We start from the raw sequence: 20,153 nt of genomic DNA on the forward strand, positions 1-20,153 counted from the left end.
CCTGTTTATTTAGGCCATTCAGCATCTAGCTCTACAGCTGAAATGTGTTGTCATTTTATATATATATATATATATCCAGATTGCCTTTTTAAAGCAGGGAAGAGGCATGTTGCTGATCAGTGGACCACAGAGCTTACATAATGCAGCTTATTGTGGTAAAGAGGAAGTTACATTTTTACTCAGAAAAACAAACAGGAAGTGGGAAGAACAGAAAGAGCAAGGAAGTATAAATTTTGTAAAGACATTTTTCTGTCTACCAAATGCAACGTTTGTGCAAAACTGAATGAGCTTCCCTATTCGTTCTTCAGTGGACATGACGTATACAGACTTCAAAGTACAAAGGTTTGTATTATGTGAGAAATAAGGGTCAGCTAGAGCTGCACAGAGCCCCAACAGCATTGAAACTTCTATATGACCAAGAAATTATAGCTTCACTTGTTCATATCCCCTATCTTTCCACTCCTATGTGTTAGCATTGTCATCACCTACACATCTGGACCTGACTCTGTGTGAAGTGAAAGGCATGTCACAGCCTGGCTTTTCAACTGCACATGACACCTACCCATGTGGCACACCTCAATCACAACAATATTATTATAGGCCTTTTGCTGTATTTGAGGGGTCTGCCACACAGGTCACGCAATATGACAGTCACCTTTGTTTTTTAATTTACTATTTACAAAATAAAAACCACATCATAAAAGAGAAGCTGATTCTGTGCTCTAGGCCTACAAAACCAGAAGAACTCACTATCCCATGTGTTATACCTTGGAAAAGTTACAAGAGGAGCAGGTTTCCCTTTAAGCTTCTTTTGCTGCCTTGCCAGGGTCAAGCATGAACATGGCCTACTGCAGTGCCTCAGGGAGAAAGGGAAGCCCAGAATAAGGTGACGCAGCCCCAGAAGCCACTCAAAAAAATTCAGCACAAGCTCCAGCCAAATTAAAGACCTGCTGTACCAGAAGTATATCATTTAGTCTTTGTTTTGGATTCAACAATCCCTTAAAGCACTCCATCACGGAGGCCTGTCCACCAAGCCAGAAGCTATGGAGACAAAAACTAAAATGGCAGGCTCTTCAGCAGGTGGGTTGTTTCCAAGCCCTCAGAAAAGGTCAGAGTTGTGCCTCCATGCTGTCTAAAGATCCATGACAAAACCTGTGGACACTACTGTGCTGGGGAGAAAGTATTCAGAAATAAGCTTGATACACTTTATATATCTTAAAGGATTTTATGAAACTATTAAGGGTAGAAATAAAACTGAGTTCTGTGTGCAGAAGTTTTTCACTCGCAACTAAGTATGCTCAACACAGTATAGTCTGCTCACCACCATCTCTCTCCTCCTTTATGAAGAAGTAAAATGGGAGGGTGGGGGATGGATTTCTTAGGACTACAGCACAGGATAAGGAAGCAGGACACCTGCATTTTATTCCCTAGTATGTCACAGGCTTATTGATTCACTTGCTTGAGTAAATAATGGTTACCTAACTCACTGTAGCTTTATACAACACCTAACACAATGGGGCCTTGATCCATGATTAGGACTCAGAGATATAATTGCAATACAAATAAATAAGGTAATTAATACTTTTGAATAATAATTAATAAGTTCAAACAATTTCAAGAATCTCAGATGAAAGGAGCTTTAGAAAAACAAAATGTCTTTAAAGAGCAAAAAGAAAAGAGACGAAAATAAAAGAGAGCCATGTGAAATGGGGAAAAAGGCATGACTTGAGTTTGGAAGTACCTTGATCAGATCAGATCAAATTATTTTCAGAAAAAACATATCAACAACAAAACCACAGTATAAAAATCTAGGCATAATGAATGCTCATTTAAATGTATTAATTATTTAACCTCAATTTAAAAAACAAAAAAACTTCCCTGCAATAAGTTTTCTTATAAAGAAATCGCAAAAATTATATGCCACTGCATTTGCTACATCTCAGCTTTAAATATCTGGGATACTGAGACAATGATTCAGATACCTCCCAATATCTGCACAATGGTATAGTGGCAACTGAATTTTTTAATCAACAACAAAATTATGTTGTAGCGGGTTTTTTAATCTTAAAAGCATCTAAGTGACTGAGATGACCACTTGATAATACACACTAGAAGCTTCTGAAGACAAAATGTCCACAGTAAATATTTAAAAGTGAGCCAGTCTGTGCCATTAAAATACAGCATCATCATCTTTCTGTTGCTGCAAAATAGTGAAAAGTTTTTGGATCCAAAGAAGACACTGTTTGTCTGAGTGGCATTTGGTATCTCACATTTTTCCAGAACTTTGTATTTGCTGAGTGAGATTTCTCTGTGAAGTCCCCTTTCCACCGGATGGCTCCGTGCTTTTGTTTAATGTATTTAATGGATTCTGGCATGTTTGTGTTGTCCTGTATTTTATCTAGTTCAATCAGAATAATTTTTATTTCATCCCGGATAAGAGCATTGTACACAGCCAGTTGCTGTTCAAAGGTATCTTCTAACACATTGTAACTCAATGCTTCTGATTCTAAAATTATCATCAGTCTTCTGCTTTGTTTGATGGTTTCATCAATAACATTGACCACAGCTGTAAGTAATGCAAGAATGATCAAAGTAGGCATAGAAAAATTTCAACTTATGCAAAACTTCTCTCATTATTTTAAAAGTACATACTTATGGGGCGGTGGCTCGCTCAGAAGATTAGTAGAGTACAGAACCTTTCAAAAACAGATTGTTAGATCCAATCCAGCTCACTTCAGCAACAATCAAAAGTGGTTTCTACCTGAGGGCTGTCCAGTGACCTGTGTGAAATGAGTTTGCAGTCTAGATCTCATTGAACAGACGTCCATACCACAAAACCCACTAATGGCACAGTGGGAGGCAATGTTCCCTGGTGGATAGAGCACTGGACTGGGACTCAAGAGACCTGGATTCTACTTCATTTGACCATTGGCCTTCTAGTTGACCTTAGGCAAGTCACTTCACCACTCTGTGCCTCAGTTTCCCCATCTGTAAAATGGGGGATTCTTACCTGCTTTGCAAAGCTCTTTGAACTCTACTGATGAAAAGCTCTACATAAAAACTAGATTTATTATTAATCAATAATGATTGGTGTCCTTGTTATTCTAACTTGAGATTTTTATTTAAATTAAATAATGGCCATTTTGTATTTCTGTCTCAGAAGAGGAATTCTTCATAAGGAATAGTTGCTCCAAGTCCCTCATCCTTAAAAATCAGCAATGACATAGGCAATGCAGCTAAACTAAGTTTACAAAATTAGTCAGTCTCACATTGTTTTTTTCATCACCAGCATACACAACAAATCTTAGAACAACATGTCAAAAGGAAACACAGCAAGGATAATATTAATTTTGTTATTTTTAACATACCTTCCCCTAGTAAATCATCCCTTCCAAGTATAAAAAGATTATATCCACACTGTATCTCTAAAACCTCGGGTAGTATTCTCAGAACAAAGTTGTTCAGGGTGTAGATACATCTCACCCCATTGGGTTTTGGATACATGACGTATGCATCATAGATCTTCCCATCTGAAGCTATAAAGAAAGAGCAAGAGACTCCTTTAAAAAAACCCTACCTTTATTACAATTTTTAATTGTTTAGTATTTAAAATCCTTTGGCAAACAACCAGGAAAGGGGATGAAATGCTCTAAAATGAAGGGTGGATGACCAGCCATAGATCTAACTCATTGTCTCCTCATGGATGAGGGGTTTGCCACCATGTGGATTGGGCACAGCACCCTATGATCTGCAGGGAAAGAAGTCCCAGCTCCACGGGTCCTAGTAGACATCCACAAGCACACCTACCTCCTACAGAATGTTCTCCAGCCCTCCTCCTGCCTGACATTGGCTGAACACTTTAGCTGGTGGGAAATGCCAGATATTTGTCAGCAGAAAATTTGAGAACATTTTGGGGGTTTAGGTTTTGTAGAAACTTCCCACCAAAAAAAATTATAATTTTTTCATAAACAAAACAAACAAAAATATTCAAATGCTGTTCAAAAACCATGTTGAGTGGAAAAAAAAAAGGTTTTACCAAACTCAAAATTTGTTTTTTCTTTGAAAAACTGGAAAAGTTTGTCACGTGAAATTTTCCTACGAAAATTTAATTGTTGACCAAAATTCATTTTTCGTCAAAATTCCTTTCCAGTGAAATCATTTCAACCAGCCCTACTAAACATTAATCCTCTCCCTGAGCAGGACAGGAAGCTAATGCTAGTAGAAGTAGGGGGGAGAGCAGGGTTCAAAATCCTATTCCAGTGTGGGGATTCAAACCTGGGTCTCGCATATCCTGAGTGAGTACCCTAACCATGGGGTTAAAGGTTGTCAGAGCAACACTCCTACCTCCCCATTGCTATAGGGGGAGCAGCAGCAGCATCACCTCTTCTTCCTCTACTCATTTTGTGACTTTAGCCCCAAATTATTACTATTGTTATTTTGGGCCCAGAGTATTTGGCAAATTTGTATCAAATTCACAAATAGTTTCTAATTGACTAAAACAGAAATAACCCATTCCTCCAAAATATGTTTCCTGGCTCTAACTGTAAGCGCTGTGGAGCAAAGGCCCTCTTTTTGTACTGTGCTTGTACAGTGCCCAGCACAACAGAATCTTGGTCAGTGTCAGGGGTTCTTAGGTGCTTCTGTAGTACAAAGAATAATATATCATGTAGCAGCTGCTCCCCCTTCTTAAACCTTTGCACACATCCCCACAGTACATAAAAGTAATAAAATACATGGTAATCAAGGAATGGGGTTGTGGTGGCACTTTTACCCCCTCTTGCACCTGCCTCTCATAGCTTTCAGCTTTTAAAAGGAAGGGGACGGAGAAGAGGATGGATAAAAAGAAGAACTTGTAGACAATGTTCTCATCTTGAGAAAAGCCTGAGAGACTGATTTTCAATAGAAACATTCCAGGCAAAATTTCATATTGCCTCTCCTATACAAAAGCTTTTTTAAAAAAAATTATTTTTAACCCTAGGCGGTACCATTGCTGTTAAATGGCAGTATGTTGCTCTGGTGACATCTACTGGTCACCAACAGGTAAGCTGTAAAACTTATGGCAAAACAAGGTGCATTTTTTAGCAAAGCAGATAGCAATCCACAGATGTGGGGAATGTATGGATTTCTGGGTTGTACCACCTAACCATCATTGCCATATATACTTCCAATTGTTTATCATCTTAGTATGTTATGCATTTTACTCACTCATTTCAAATACCCTCCAATTTCTTTAGAAAATTCTAAACAAGTTCTACCCCGGGGATCATTTCTTCCCCATCATCAAAAGACCTTCCTAAATACTCTTCTGCAAGATACAAAAATCAATATAAAAAGATAGCAAACTGGCTGCTCTACATACCTTCTTTCTTTACAAAAGCATGGCAAGAACTACGATACCAAAGCACAATATCAATCTTGAAAAGCTTGAAGATTAATAAAGTAACAACTGCTAAAAGCAGCAATGCAATGAATCCTCCAGTCAGTGATCTGTGAAAATCTGCAACTGCATCAGTATAAGAAAAAAAGAAGAAACTGCGGAATTTGTCTAACTTTGAACTTTCAAACAACTGTAGTAATATTCAAAAGTTACATTTCTATATTCTCATAATTTTTATAAAAATTGACTGTACATATGTATTACTACAGAACAACTATATCAATTATTGGTTGGGCAAATCAACAAGTAGAGCATCTAATACAAAGGAAAACAATTAACAATTTATGTTTTCATAACACTTGCTACTGGAGGATGTGAATGCTCTTACAAGCATGAATAAATCCCCATAACAGCTCTCTGGGTTAAATAGTGTTAGCAGTAGTTTATAGATGAAGAAACCTTGGCACAAAGAAATTAATACAGAAATTTTCAGAAGTAACCCCTAAATTTGACCCACTATGATTGATTGTTGTGTGTAGTCCAGGTTGAGGATTTCTGATAGTTAGTGTATAAGACAGTGAGTGAGTCAGGAGACCCAATTTCTATTACAAGCATCATCACTAACTCAGTGTGTGGCCGTAAGCAAGTCATTTAGGCTCAAATTTCTCAGTGCCTCAACTTTTGATCATCCAACATACAGCACAGTAGTTTTGAACCTTGCTCATTCATTTCTATTCCTTGAAAACTTCTCACAATTTACTCTAGTGTAGAAATCCTTCCAAACTCTGCTGTTTAAAATTTCCCTTCACCATGTGTACTTTCATCCTTTTTATTAATCTCCTAAATCTTCATATGCTCACCTCCAATTTCTCTGCGCACATATGCACACATACCACCTTCCCCTCTGATTCCTGTCCCTCCCCCACAACTCACACATCTTAAAGTTAACCAAAAGGAAAAGCAGTTTATCTATCTAGATATGTATATGACTCATATAATTGTGGTATCTGAACACAGTATCCAACTCTTCCTGGGAAAGTCAAGTCAAATGTATCCAATAATGCATTACCTCTGTGTTTTAATGCTATATATGTTGCAACTTGACCAAAGGAATTCAAAGCATGGCAGACGAAGTGATGTTCATAATCCTCGCTATTCACTTTGGAAATCTTGAGCCTCACTGTAGCGAGACGGCGTCCATCGTAGAAAGTTTCTCCTCTATCCAAAAGGTAGCAAACATAGTAATAAAAACAACTCAATCCTTACTGAAGCGGTTTCTTCGCTGGCAATCATAAGAGGACAATAGTCAGTGATCTTCAACACTATGACCATATATCAGATTCTTTTCAGAACTGACAGATTCCTGGAATCCATAAGGGGATCCTCATGACACTTCGTCTATCTCTGACAAGCAGGATGGAGATCAGGGGACATCCTTATATAAACACAGTTGGTGCACTGTTTCCTCAAAAGCATACAGTTTCTGTAGGCTACTCGTATAAAATATCTGCTTTATACATTAAACTTATGGGCACATTTCAGCTTGCAAAAACATGAGTGTAGGGAAAGGATTGTATTAGAGCTTTTAATGTCTTTCAACTCTGTGGATGTAGCTGTATAGGCCACAGAAATGGCTGGGGGAGAATGCCTCCCAGCATAAGTATACACAAGGAACCTACAGGCTGCCACACAAGGTCCTTCTTCCATCCCACCACAAGCCCTGGTGTAGGAAATGGGCCCCGAGTGGGGCTGGAGCTAGAGAAGGTGGGACCATAACTCTAATACCATCACCCACAGGACAGTTCAGACACGGCTGCCATTTCAGCCCCAGGAGTAGCACGGAATTAGGAGGGCTTAGCCCTCCCGTCCCTGGGCTGTGAGGTTTGTGCTGCACTTTTAAGAGGCCCCACACAAATTCTTCCCCATGGTATTTTCCAAGCCCCTGTGGTGCTAACCTTATCAAACATTGGCTTAGTAAAGTGTGGTGGGGTAAATATTCCATTAGAAACTGTAACTTTTTAGTACTGGGAGAATGGCGGAATATTTATCTTGTTAATTTCACATTACGTGTCTCACATTAAAGAACCTATCTGCTTATCCAATTAATGTTTATCACTAAATATATTCTATTTACCATTTGAAAAGTCAACTATTTATTTAAATATATTCATAAATGAAGGTTATAGACCTTATACATCAGTGATATATGGATTAATTATCTATTACATACAATAAACCTCCTAAACTAAAAGAATATTATTGAGGTTGCAAGGTCAGAAGTTAGGAAATGCCAGAATTATAACTGGACAACCTTAATCTGGGCCCCCTCCATGGCTGCATGATGATACAGTCTTTAGTTACATGATCACTTTGTTTCCATAGGACCATGCATCATTCTTTGCACAAAATGGGATGGTGCTCATTTAGTGAGCAACTATTCAATATTTTATTTTCCCCTTGTTGTTCAATGTGTAACCCTAGACCTGATTTACCGAATGTTATTCAGACCACACTCTGAAGGTAGAATTAGTAATTTTCGTGTGGGATTTTCTTCATTACAGTATCTGAGTGCTTCATAAATATTCATTCATTTATCTTCACAAACCCACCGGGAGATGAGGGGTGGTGGAAGCCCCATCTTGCAGATCTTTTTGCAAAAAGATTTTGATTTTGCAAAAATCAAAAAGTGTCCACTAATTTTGGGTGCCCAATTTGAGGCACCTAAGACTCTGTCCCAGTTCCCTTATACAGGCAGTCCCAGTTCCCCCAATCCCAGCTCCTCATCTTTCACCTCAACCCTGGCGCCCAGCCACCTCCTTCCCCAATTCATCCCGATACCCAGCTCCTTGTCCTAGTCTCTTTTCCCAGCCAGTCCCAATTCTGCTCCCATACCTAGACTCATCATCAGATCTGTTTTCCCTCCTTGCCACCTCCTCTCCTCACCCACTGGTTCTCAATATCCTTGCTCAGAAAGGCCCAATCTTCCCTTAGCTCTTCATACAATCTCAGTCCTCCCCGCACCTACTAGCTTCCCATTCTTCCCGATTTACATCTCCAGCTCCCTATCCTAGCCTCCTTGCCCACCCCAAGTCCCTCCCTCCCTCAGCCCCTTCCTGCCAGCCGCCAGTCACAGTTTCTGCCTCCCAAATGTTCCTTGTTCCTGTCTACATCCCTACATGTCTGGCTGTAATCCCCTCTGCATTTGAATCAGGCAGCTTCCTCTCTCACACTGCCTGGGCCCAATGAGGTAGGGGTGTGTCTAGGGTGGTCACTGAGAGCACAGGAGGAGTCTCCCTGCTCTCAGTTCAGGTGCCCGTGCCCAGACCAAGACCGGGCAGCATCCCAGAGCTGCACAAGTGCAGGGAAAGTCCTGCTGAGCCCTCATCTGAAGCATGTGGATGGAATCTTCAGGGAATTTACCTGTAAAATCTAAGAAGATTCTCAGGCTCATAATTTAGCCAAATTTAGGCAGATTTTCCTGGGGATGGCAAAATATGCAACACTGACACAGAGGCTACCCCCAGCCAATGTAAAGCCCCTGCTCCAAAGCATATGGGCCCTAGATCATTTCAAATAAAAGGTTGCCAGAATTTTGTAACACAGGGTAAAAAAAAAATCATTTTGCCCCAACCTCATTCTCAGAAATGCCAGAACTGTTTTGACTGGAACTAAAAGGGAAAAAAATCAGCTTGAGGCAGAACCCAGCATGTAAAATTTCAGCACAAACAATTAAAGTGTGGCAAAGTAATAAGCAACTGAAAACAAGGTCTTTAACCGAAAGTGTTGGGAACCTTAGTCAAAGGCAGTGCTACCAGCCCCGCCTATAATTAGATCACAAAAGTGTGTTTATTTGTGTAACTGTAAATTTTTCATAGCTGGCTCAAACAAAACAGAGAAATTATATAAGATTTTAGTTGATAATCCAATACATTCTGATCTGGAAGCATACTTACTCATAATCTTCCTCTTCAAAAATTCTACTCTTATAATATAGATCAATGTATGTGTTGTTGACTGTCCAGTACACCTGAAACACTTCAGCGCCTGTTACATTGCAGTCCACTATGACACGTGAGCCTACAAGACAGTTACAAAGTGGCAATTTAAATAACTATATTGTAGTTAAAGGCCATACAATTCTCTACACTAATACATATAAGAATGCAAAATCCACTAGAAGTCAGCTACAGGCATGGAGTGGGCAAAGCAACAACAGCAGCTTCATACTACACTCTCCATGCCTTCCCGCTCCATTTCACAGAAACCCCTCTGAACCGAATGTACAACTTCAGGGATCTGCAGGGTAGGAAGGGGACTGGCTGGACCAGAAGGAGCTGAATTCAGGAGAGAATAGCCATTCTCTGTGGCATCAACCACCCAAAAGTTTCACAGGGGTTTCCTCACAGGATCTGTTCCACATCTGTAGGCATTACAGAGCAATCACTTCTAAAGAGCACAGAAGGAGCTGTGCTGCAGTGAAGGCAGCGGCTAGGGAAAGCAATGTTGCCTCATACAACTTCCTCTGCCTCTCTAAAAAATTCCCTCTTGTCTGTTCCACCTTCTTCTCCCTCAGGAAGTTAATATATGAGAGACCCTCTGAGCTGAATCTCATGGAGTTTCCTGGCCACTAAAGGTTTGTCTACACAGTAGCTGAGAGGGTGATTCCCAGTGCAGGTAGAAAAACATGCACTACCTCTGTTTGAGACAGCCTGCTAAAAACACCAGCGTGGCTGCAGCAGCTTGGCTAGCCACCAGAGTATTTTCCCAGGAGGCGGGGCAGAATTAAACTTGGGAAGCTAGTCCATGCCACTGTGGCCACACTGCTATTTTTAGCATGCTAGCTTGATCAAACTTGTGCGTCTGCCTATCCACGCAGGAAAGCATCATCCCAGCTGTTGTATAGACACACTCTTAGTCTTTTTTGTTGCATAGGGGGCACTTTTGCTGTAAAGGAGGATATGACTAAGCAAACAACACTTGGAAATCCTCTTGAGTCTAAATTCTGTTTAGGATACACTTTATTATTTTGTTGTAAGAAAATTTGCTTACCAAGTTCTACTTCAATGGAATTGTTTCTTGGGTAAAATATTTCTGGTGGAGTGTTCCGTGGACTCACTAAACAGAAAAACAAAGTTATTTCAGAAATTCAATGGCAGCTGCAGCATATGGTAAGTGCTACACGACCACAGTGATGACATTCCTAAAGAATGCCTTAAAGACAGACATGCAAACAGTGACTTCTGAATAGTGATCAATATTAAAATGCAATAGCCAAACCCTTCATGTTTTTGTTTGCTACTGTAGGTTAATTTACTCTTCTCTCCTCTTTAATCTCTGGGGCTGCTCTATCTTGGCACAAGGGAATCAACTCTGAACAAAATGGCAGCAAAACCACAAGAATATGAAAGTGAAGTGTAAACCATCATCTCGCTCTCTCATACACACACACACACACGTGCTGTTCTTTAGCTGTAGCTGAGAATCTGGATAGTATTTTTGAAGTGCAAGGACATAAAAAATAAAAGGCATATACCTGTCACAGTTAGACTAATGTCTCGTGAAATGTTATATTGTTTTCCCTTGTAAGTATATGATGTTCTGCATGTGTAGTTTCCTTTGTCATGTAGAGTTGCATTTTTAATCACAAGGTAATCATTGGAAGAGACAAACCTTTCCTCTTCAAGCAGTTCACACTCCTAAACACAATTACAATGCTCTGTTAAATCACAGATAGAATATAATATCATGTCCCTCCAGGGCTTGCCTGTATGCTGCAGCCTAAGCTTTTCCTGGACCATAAAGCTGGGACAGTCTCCCTGGTTTGTCTTGGAAAAACACAAACATTTCCCTAGGCTCTGAGGTTGTGATTCAAACCAACTCCAGGTCTGTCCACAGACAGGCTTAATTACAATAACTCATTTTACAGAGGGGGAATTAAAGCAATCAGAGGCCAGAATTTGCAGAAATGTCCACTAATTTAGGGTACCTCAATGATCAGGCACCCAACCTGACATACCTAGCATCTGATTTTTCAGAGTACTTAACTTTTTTTTAAATGGAGCTTTGGATTGCACAGACATTAATCCATCCTCACAACATTCCTGCGAGGAAGGTGGATAACTATTATTATTCAGATTTAACAGTTTGGGAAATGAAGAAAGGAAGACAAAGGAACTTGCCAAAGTTAGGCCACGTCCAGACTAGGAATTAAAATCGATTTTAGATACGCAACTTCAGCTACGAGAATAACGTAGCTGAAGTCGAATTTCTAAAATCGAGGTACTCACCAGTCTGGACGGCGCTGCATCGATGTCCGCGGCTCTCCGTGTCGATTCCGGAACTCTGTTCTGATTGATGGAGTTCCGGAATCGATGTAAGCACGCTCGGGGATCGATACACCGCGTCCAGACTAGACGCGATATATTGATCCCCGAGCAATCGATTTTAACCCGCCGATGCCGCGGGTTAGTCTGGACGAGGGCTCAGACAGTAAGACAGTGGCCAAGGTAGGATTATATCACAGAACTTTCTGGCATTTCCTGTTTTTTGAGTGCTAGACAACTTAAGAAAAAACAATTTCTATTATGTACAACTGTAACAGTCCCCTTCATAAATAGTCAAAGTAGCTTGAACTCTGCACCTTCAAGATTGCCACACAGACCTCTACCACTTTAGCTAAAGGACTAACAGCAAGGAGCAGGAACAGGTTATGTACCAGCCACTGGAGGAAGTCATGCAGCATATGAGAATGGTCGACTACATATGCAGAAGTAGCACCCATTTTACAGGCTGCACAGCCAAGTACCCAGACGTAGCACATTCCTTCTAGTAGGCAATGTGGAAAAAAGGAAAAAATTTGAATCTGCCATATTAGAGATGTAGTCATGGGTTTCTGCATCCAGCAGACACCTGAGAATACCATCACGGAGATCTTACGAGATATAGCCAGTATCATCTCCTCTCTACTAGCACCATGGCAGAAGATCAATGCCTTGAACATCCTCCTGATCCCACATATTTCATTTGTCCTGAGGGGATCTGCCATGATGAAGGTATCTCTTAACAAGGCAGACAGCACCTTTAGGCAGTTAGTGAAGAAGTGGATTTTTCTTCCCCAGAAGGCCAGTAATGAACTGGTGTACATCTCACACATGCAGGGAGGCACCAAAGTCCCTCAAATGGGTGATCTGTGCAATGTTGTGCTGATCACTCATGCCTTCTGCCTACTGATGTGCCCTGACACCATGGTGAGGAACTTCATGGAGAGTGCTATGCATGACATCATCAGGAAGTGAATAGCCAGGACCCCTTCCAACCAAGACGTTGCCACCTACTTGAGTGGCTCACTGGAAGGCAAATTTGGAAGAGAAGGAGGAGAGTGCTTCATTCTGGACGCGTACCTGCAATGCTATGCAATGACTGGAGAACGTATCAGCTGCCACTGGATGTGGTGTGAGGAACGCCAGGAGCTGAGAGTCCTGGTGCCACAGGTGAAGACTACAGATCACACTATCATCACTCCAAGAGCTAGAACTATGCTAGAGAGGACCCTGAAGGATGCCATCTGCTGCCAGTACATGGAAAACCTGAAACAGAAGCCAGCCCAAGGCAAGGCCCTTGAGGTGATATGCAAGTGGGATACCAACAACCACTCCGGGGGCAGTTTCACCTGATTTGCTGACTGAAGGTTCATCCAAAAGGCCTGGCTCAACTGCGTCCCACTGCACTGAGCCATCTGCCACAGGAATTGGGACAAGCAATGCAGGAAGTGTGGCCATGCCAACGAGACGCTACCCTATGTCCTGTGTAGCTGCAAGCCCCATTCCAGAGCCTGGCATCTGTGACACAACGCCATCCAGAATTGACTAGTCAGAGCCATCCTGCCACCCCTGGGGAAGGTGGCTGTAAACGCTGCCATCCCCGGAACAGAGAGCCAACTGCGACTGGACATAGTCATCATCAACAAGGAATGGAAGCAGCTCACCATGCTGGATGTCACAGTTCCCTTTGAAAAGAGGACCCAGGCCTTCCACGACACCTGATTTCGGAAGCTGGAGAAATACGTCCCTTTATCCAACACCTTGAGAGCTAGGGACTATGAGGTTCAAACTCATGCACTGATCATCAGAGCTCTGGGCGCATGGGACCCCAGTAATGAGCAAGTGTTTAGCGAATCCAGTATTGATCAATGCTACACTTGGCTGATGCTGAAACTCATGACGTCGGACGCCATCAGATGGTTGAGGGACATCTATCTAGAACACATCACAGGACATTGGCAATACCAGGGGAGATGAGCTGGAGTGCTGATGAGAAGCAAAGTCAGGAAAGTAACTGAAATACTTCCCTGATGGATTGTATTGTCTAAGGGATGACCTATCCTAATTTCTCAATTACTGAGGGGCAATCTTCACTCATTGCTATATTTGCTTTCCACAGCCATCTGTATAACTTTTTCATAAGTGTTGTACCCAAATATTTGGATACTAATAGCTATACTGTATCTTTAGACTTATTAATCTAAATGTGGGTTATCACTGATTATGTACTATATGTATTGTATGACTTTTATTTTCATTTTATGTATTTTTAGATAATCTAAGCACTACATCCAGATGTACAGACAGACACTCTTTCCTTAAGCTGTGTATTAAATAATTTTAACATAAGCTTTAATAAAAATTTTAAATCTTTTCCCTGCGTTTTCAGAATTGATCTTGTGTAACTTCTGAATGGGATATGAATCCTTTCTCATTAATAAGGCTTGTAAAGGGCATCAAACACCAGTGTAGAAAAAGGGCATCTAGAACTCATTGTTGGACAGCCATTAAAGGCAACTAAATATCAAGGTCCTAAAACAGAAACTCCCCTCAAAATGCATGCACGGGAAAAAAATTCATTACTTCTTTTTTTTTTTTAAATGATTCATCAAGAAAATTGGATTTTGAATGAAAAACCCATATTTTAAAGAAAATAAGAAATGCTGACATTCAAGAATCATCATGTTTTCCATAACTCCCCCACCCTTTCTAATAGATTAAAAGGTAGAAGGGGAGAACATACACTCACTTATAATACTGAAATATAACATGGAGAGTTATTAACAGTAAGATTACGGAGCTTTGATAGCTACGTTTTTAATTATTTGTATTTATGGGTACTGAATGAGTACAAATGAGGTAACTCTTAGGTCAAGATCTTGCTGGCACAAGCGTGGTTTTGGCAATTCCTTCATACAGAATTGATTATTTGCTTAAAATGATATTATTGCCAACAAAACAAAGGTAACATGTTATGCTGGACGTCTGGGGGTAAAAACACAATCCTGTAACAAGAAGCCTTTTTTACAGAGAAGATCCTGGGTAAGGTGACACAAAAACAACATGCTTTTGGTTTTCTCATGTTTTCTGTATGTATATATATCTCTTCACCGTATGTTCCATTCTATGCATCCAATGAAGTGGGCTGTAGCCCACGAAAGCTTATGCTTAAATAAATGTGTTAGTTTCCAAGGTGCCATAAGTACTCCTGTTCTTTTTACAAAAACAACATGACAACAAAACTGCAAAACCAGATCACTTGAATTTGAGCATGCACAATGCATGGGTCATCCAAAACCCAAAGAGTTGGTTTGTTAACAGCCAAACTCCAAACTGGAGAAACACCAGACCAGAAATTGAAGGAGAGGACTGAAAGACCAGACCAAGAGATCGGGGAAACAACCACCATTAAGAATTCTAGGAAGACTTCCGATGCCCCAGAATGTGATAACTTGAGCCCTTTGCCAACTCCGTCTTATCTGTTATTATTTGTCTGGCATAAATGTATGTCCAGATGCTATAAGTGAAAATATTTCTGTCAGAAATTGTATAAATAAAGGCCAAAATTGATTACGCCCAAACTGGGTGGACTTGTGACTCAAGTTTTCCAACTTCTATCCCAACAGCATGGTCCCTTGGCTCTCAGCCCAGCACACTTTTGCTAGGCCAAACAATATCTGGATGAGGGAAAGAGCTGCTATTTAGACTGCGTAACATAATTTTATTATGGGAAGCGTTAAGCAGCCTTAACGTAAAAGGGAGCATAGCAACCCCACATCAGATATCTTCCCTTTATGAAAGATAAGAACATTGTTTACTAAATTTATTTTCACAAGGAAATTATATTCAAGGCAGTTACACTTCACTAGCAAGTAAGCATATGGCACCTACTGACTATGTGGTTTGGTGGCTCAAATTAGAGCTCACTTTCTGATCCATAATTCATAAATACAAAGCACGGACCAAAAATTAAGGGGTCTCTAACTAGTACATACCTTTAGAGAACAAAAGCTAAAGGGTAATTGTCATCTTTTCTCAGTTTATTTTGCAAAAGCTTTTCTCACATTTAAAAAATGCTGTCATTTTTCCATTGACATTCACAAACTTCAGTGACTGGTATTAAAAAACACTGATTATAGTTTACATATCAAGGAGTTATGACAGCAAAAAACTACTATTTTTACCTTATACCACTGAAGGGGCAAAGTATTCTCCTCATCTCTGAAGTAATCCAAATGAGGACACACAACCTTAGCATGTGACGATGTTAGTATCTCCTCCCCAATGGCAAATTTTTCATTAAAGCATAAACCATAGATATTCTTGAAAACTCTTAGGTTCATATATACTTTTCTGCAGCTTGATAAATTCCTGCAATGGAACATAAAATAGCTGAATTAAACCACTTATCATATTATCCATGTGTATTATAGCCTCACAACTTCAGGATACGCAGCTTCTTTTAGAGGAGGAAGAGGAGGAGTTTGGACGTCTGTAGTTTCTACAGTAAACTGACCATTATATTTGGCCCACCTTGAAAGAGTAAAAATATTATGAACATGCCCTCTATTGTATTAATTCCCTCCACAGCAGTACTTATGAAGAAATGTAACTATATACTGATTATCACACTCATCCCCCGCAAAAAAAGCAAAAACAAAAAAACCCTACACACAACTTTGCAGCTTACTTCTGCAGTAGTATAACTTTTTTTTAAAAAGTCTTTACCTTATAACACATTCATAGGATCCCGAATCTTCTAAAGTTGCAGGGAGAAACCAAATGAAGTTATTTTGCTGGTGAATTCTGGAATGTTGGTCTTTAGCTACAGATGTTTGGCTACCAGTTTTGTACCAAGTCAAGTTATAGTCTGTGTTTTCAAAATTCAGTATTTTATCTACTGAACAGTTGACAGCAAGTGGCTGTCCTTCGTGTACAAAATTGTGCTTAAGAAACACATCATTCACATCATAGACTTCACATTTCTCTAAAGAAAGACAAAATGAAAAACAAGAGAAGAGCTTAAAAATTGTAAAAGAAAATTTTGAGTTTATTTCTTTACCATGTTGACAAATTTTACTACAATTTCAATATTCATCCTTAATTCAGTTACAGGAGAGAGAACTACTGTTATTCATCTTCAGACTGGAAGATACCACATAATCATACTCAAACGATGTGGTGGATGTAGCTAGGCAACTGAAATGAAATATTCTGTGTTCTGCATGCTGCACCTTTAAATATGGGCAAATCCCTACTGCAGGGCTGCCATTTTTGTTTTTCATCTTAGATGCAGAATGTTAGTGAATCGTCGTTTTCTCTGACACGCACACACATAGACTTCTTATTTGTTCTTACTCTGCTTCTTAACTTAGCTTCTTCATCTGAAATAAGCCATCAATAGAGAAAAATGCATGTTCCCATCTTTCTGTATGTAAAAGCATCTAGTTAATGGAATTTTGAAGATGAAAGTATAAATTGTACAAATATCAAGGAGTTTTCACTCAGCCACCTTCTCATGAGCACGAAGGGTAAGATTTTTCAGAGCACTCAATATTGGCCTAATTCTGCTCCCACTGAACTCAGTGGGAGCAGAATTACCCTAATGGTGAGCATTTTTGAAAAATCCTGCCTTATGAACCTTTTGTTAGAGGTGTCAACTCTGGTGTCATGGTCTATTTCAGACTCAATCACTACATGTTGCTCATCTAAAATTCCTTTTGTTTCAGTTGGATTATGGTTTTCTTCCTCATGCTCTACTTCAACACATTTTTTTCTGTAGTACTATATGCTGTTAAACTGTTGCTACAGCCTGTGACAAAGGGCTGTATTTTAGTGGTGGGTGAAGTCATTTCTGTACCTATCGAACCAAAGCAATCCCTCCCCTCTTAAATGTGGAGGGTATGAAACACATGCAAATATTGACCTGATCTGGCTATAAAGAACATAAAGGGTACTGGAATAGGCTCCTTTCTGCCGCCAAACCCTAAGCAGTATCCAAAACAGCGACATGTTTTATGAACACCCAATATCAATTTCTAGGAAGCTCACTCTGTGCTATCTAGCATTTTCATGGCACAGGTAAGAATTATAAGATGCATAGGCAGGGAGGCCAACAGGAGTACGTATTGCCATGGAAGAGAGCAGCCAGAGGATATCAGCCCCTCCACACTAATGGCTTGCTAGCCACAAAATTTTCATATAAAAGTTAAGACATCCACTGGACTAGTGAGCCACACAGCTCCTCTGTCCACAGACATAAAACTCATCTTCACCAGAATAATCTGTTAGAAACTCCGTGAATGAAAATTCATGGCGTTTTTCTTTTAATCAGACTGTGTCCTGCTGCAAGCTTTTTGGATAGGAGGATTTGGCCCTTAGCTTGAAAAGCAATACAGGATCCTTTGGAATATAAAGGCATTATATGCTATTATGTAGCATTATTGCTATGATATTATTACTACTGTTATATGATCAAATAACAATGGACAATATCCATATTATTGTGCAAATGATATGCTAGCACAAATAAGCTATTTTCTAACTGTAGAGGCAAGGTCAAAATTTCTTGTGTTACTGGATATGTTTAAGATAAATTTTCATACTGCACCTCATCTATACTTTTTTTTTAACCTCAACTATATTATATTAAAAAACACAATTAGGGGAAACCAGATATTTCTCCCACCCCAAACATCTAAATTCAATTTCCACCTATTAGATCAAGTGAAGAAGCATTTTAGGTTATTGTATTATAGTAATTCATTTGTGCTGGTATATATGATAAGGAAGCAAGGCATTAACCAGGATATATGGAGATCACGCTAGCAATTCATATATTATTTTCACTAAATGTACACATTTTGCATTAGTAACATTCTATGAAAATGTAATAACTGTCTGTCCCCAATAGCATCTTATTCCAACCAGATCTATTAGAAATTTAGAGAGAGAGCGAGCAGCAGCAGAAGATCTGGATTGTTAGCCCTGACTGAAAGGCAGAGCAAGATGGATGCAATTCAGACCTATATCTATTACGAAAAGTAGGTTAGCATAACTAAGTAAAGTGATTAACTAGTTACAAAGTTGGTATCTTCAAATTTATGACCATGTGTATGTTTCATTATAATGTGAACACATTCAGCAAAGCTAAGCCCCAAAAGTTGTTCAATAAGACATTCAATATGCCAGAATGCTGCATATTACACTCTGCTTCAAAGACTTCTACTGTTATTAAGACAGTATGCAATGGAAACAATTGCATCCCCTAAGCACAGAAGTACCACTATTGTTAAGATTGCTTATCTTTAGATGTACATATATTTGGAAACAGCTACTCTCAAAGAAAATTACTGTAATGTCTGTGAAAGAACCAGTCTTGGAACAAACCCTTAAGGATCCACTGATTAACTTACCTGCCTTGAGTGAATAAAGAAATACTGTTATACTGCACAAAAACAATGTCGTTGATGTCATGTTTCACTAGATAGGGTGAAAAAAAGAAAGACCTCAATAATGGCTTTCAAAAAACACTTCAAAGCTGAATTTCAATAGTTTATATTAATGTACACTCCACACATTATAAATTTAAATATAGTATTTTCTTCCAGAAGGCTCTCAACACGCTTTATAAATTTGCAGTACATTGGAGGGAATCACCTACCCAATAGTGCAGTGGTTTTCAACACGTGATCCATGGACCCCTGGGGAGCTGCAGACTGTCTAAGATTTCCAAAGGGGTCCGCACCTCCATTAGAAATTTTTTAGGGATCCACAAACGAAAAAAGGTTGAAAACCACTGTGCACTCGTGAAATGCACCCATCTTTGCAATGGAACAATGGGACCACTCTGCATCAGTCTCTCTATACAGCATTTGTTTTCTATTAAGGGGGAGGAGGGGTGAAGAAAAACTTCTTCAATTGAAACAAAGGGATTTTAGCTAGGAAGAATATAATTACCTAAAAACTGCAACTGGAGCAGGACACAAGGGTTAACCACCCTATTTTTGTGAAAAGGGCCACAGGATCTTTAGATGATCACTGGTTCACATCTCAGACTGAAGACGGCACTTCCAGCTGAGCAGTACCTCTTACACAATATTGTGAAATGAGCTCAGAAGAACGCCGTGTACTGAGTCAACGGCATTACATCTTGCAACACCTGCTTGACTTTTATTTTTTAAACTCCTCCTTATATGTTTCCCTTCCAAGTACCAAACAGGACCAGTCTTGCTTAGCTATGAGAAAGAATGAATGACTGCAAGAATGTTGAGCACAAAGAGTGTGTTGAGCATTAAAAAGTAAAGACAAACATTTCTGGGTGGAATTTCAGAAACGTCCTATAGTGATGAAACCTGACATTTTCTTATTGAATTCAGTACATAAATAACAATGCTTAACTTAGCATAACACCTTGGTGTCACTTTAAAAAATGAAAATATTTTGATGGAAAGAGA

The 20,153-nt window shown here is 39.6% G+C and overlaps 1 protein-coding gene across 1 annotated transcript; it reads right to left on the bottom strand.

The window, feature by feature from the left end:
- Positions 1 to 1,710: 1,710 nt before the first annotated feature.
- LOC115646199 (interleukin-1 receptor type 1-like) lies at positions 1,711 to 19,731 on the bottom strand. The gene is made up of 11 exons (XM_030551769.1): positions 19,657 to 19,731; positions 19,113 to 19,179; positions 16,426 to 16,684; positions 15,882 to 16,068; positions 10,911 to 11,073; positions 10,427 to 10,492; positions 9,331 to 9,454; positions 6,447 to 6,595; positions 5,360 to 5,503; positions 3,369 to 3,536; positions 1,711 to 2,566 (listed from the first exon to the last, which is right to left on the bottom strand). Exons 2-11 carry the CDS (start codon positions 19,171 to 19,173, stop codon positions 2,187 to 2,189), a joined length of 1,701 nt encoding a protein of 566 aa, XP_030407629.1. The 5' UTR covers positions 19,174 to 19,179; positions 19,657 to 19,731; the 3' UTR covers positions 1,711 to 2,186.
- Between the last annotated feature and the right edge of the window lie 422 nt (positions 19,732 to 20,153).

The sequence above is a fragment of the Gopherus evgoodei genome, chromosome 1 (assembly GCF_007399415.2).
Source record: "Gopherus evgoodei ecotype Sinaloan lineage chromosome 1, rGopEvg1_v1.p, whole genome shotgun sequence".
Lineage (NCBI taxonomy): Eukaryota > Metazoa > Chordata > Testudines > Testudinidae > Gopherus > Gopherus evgoodei.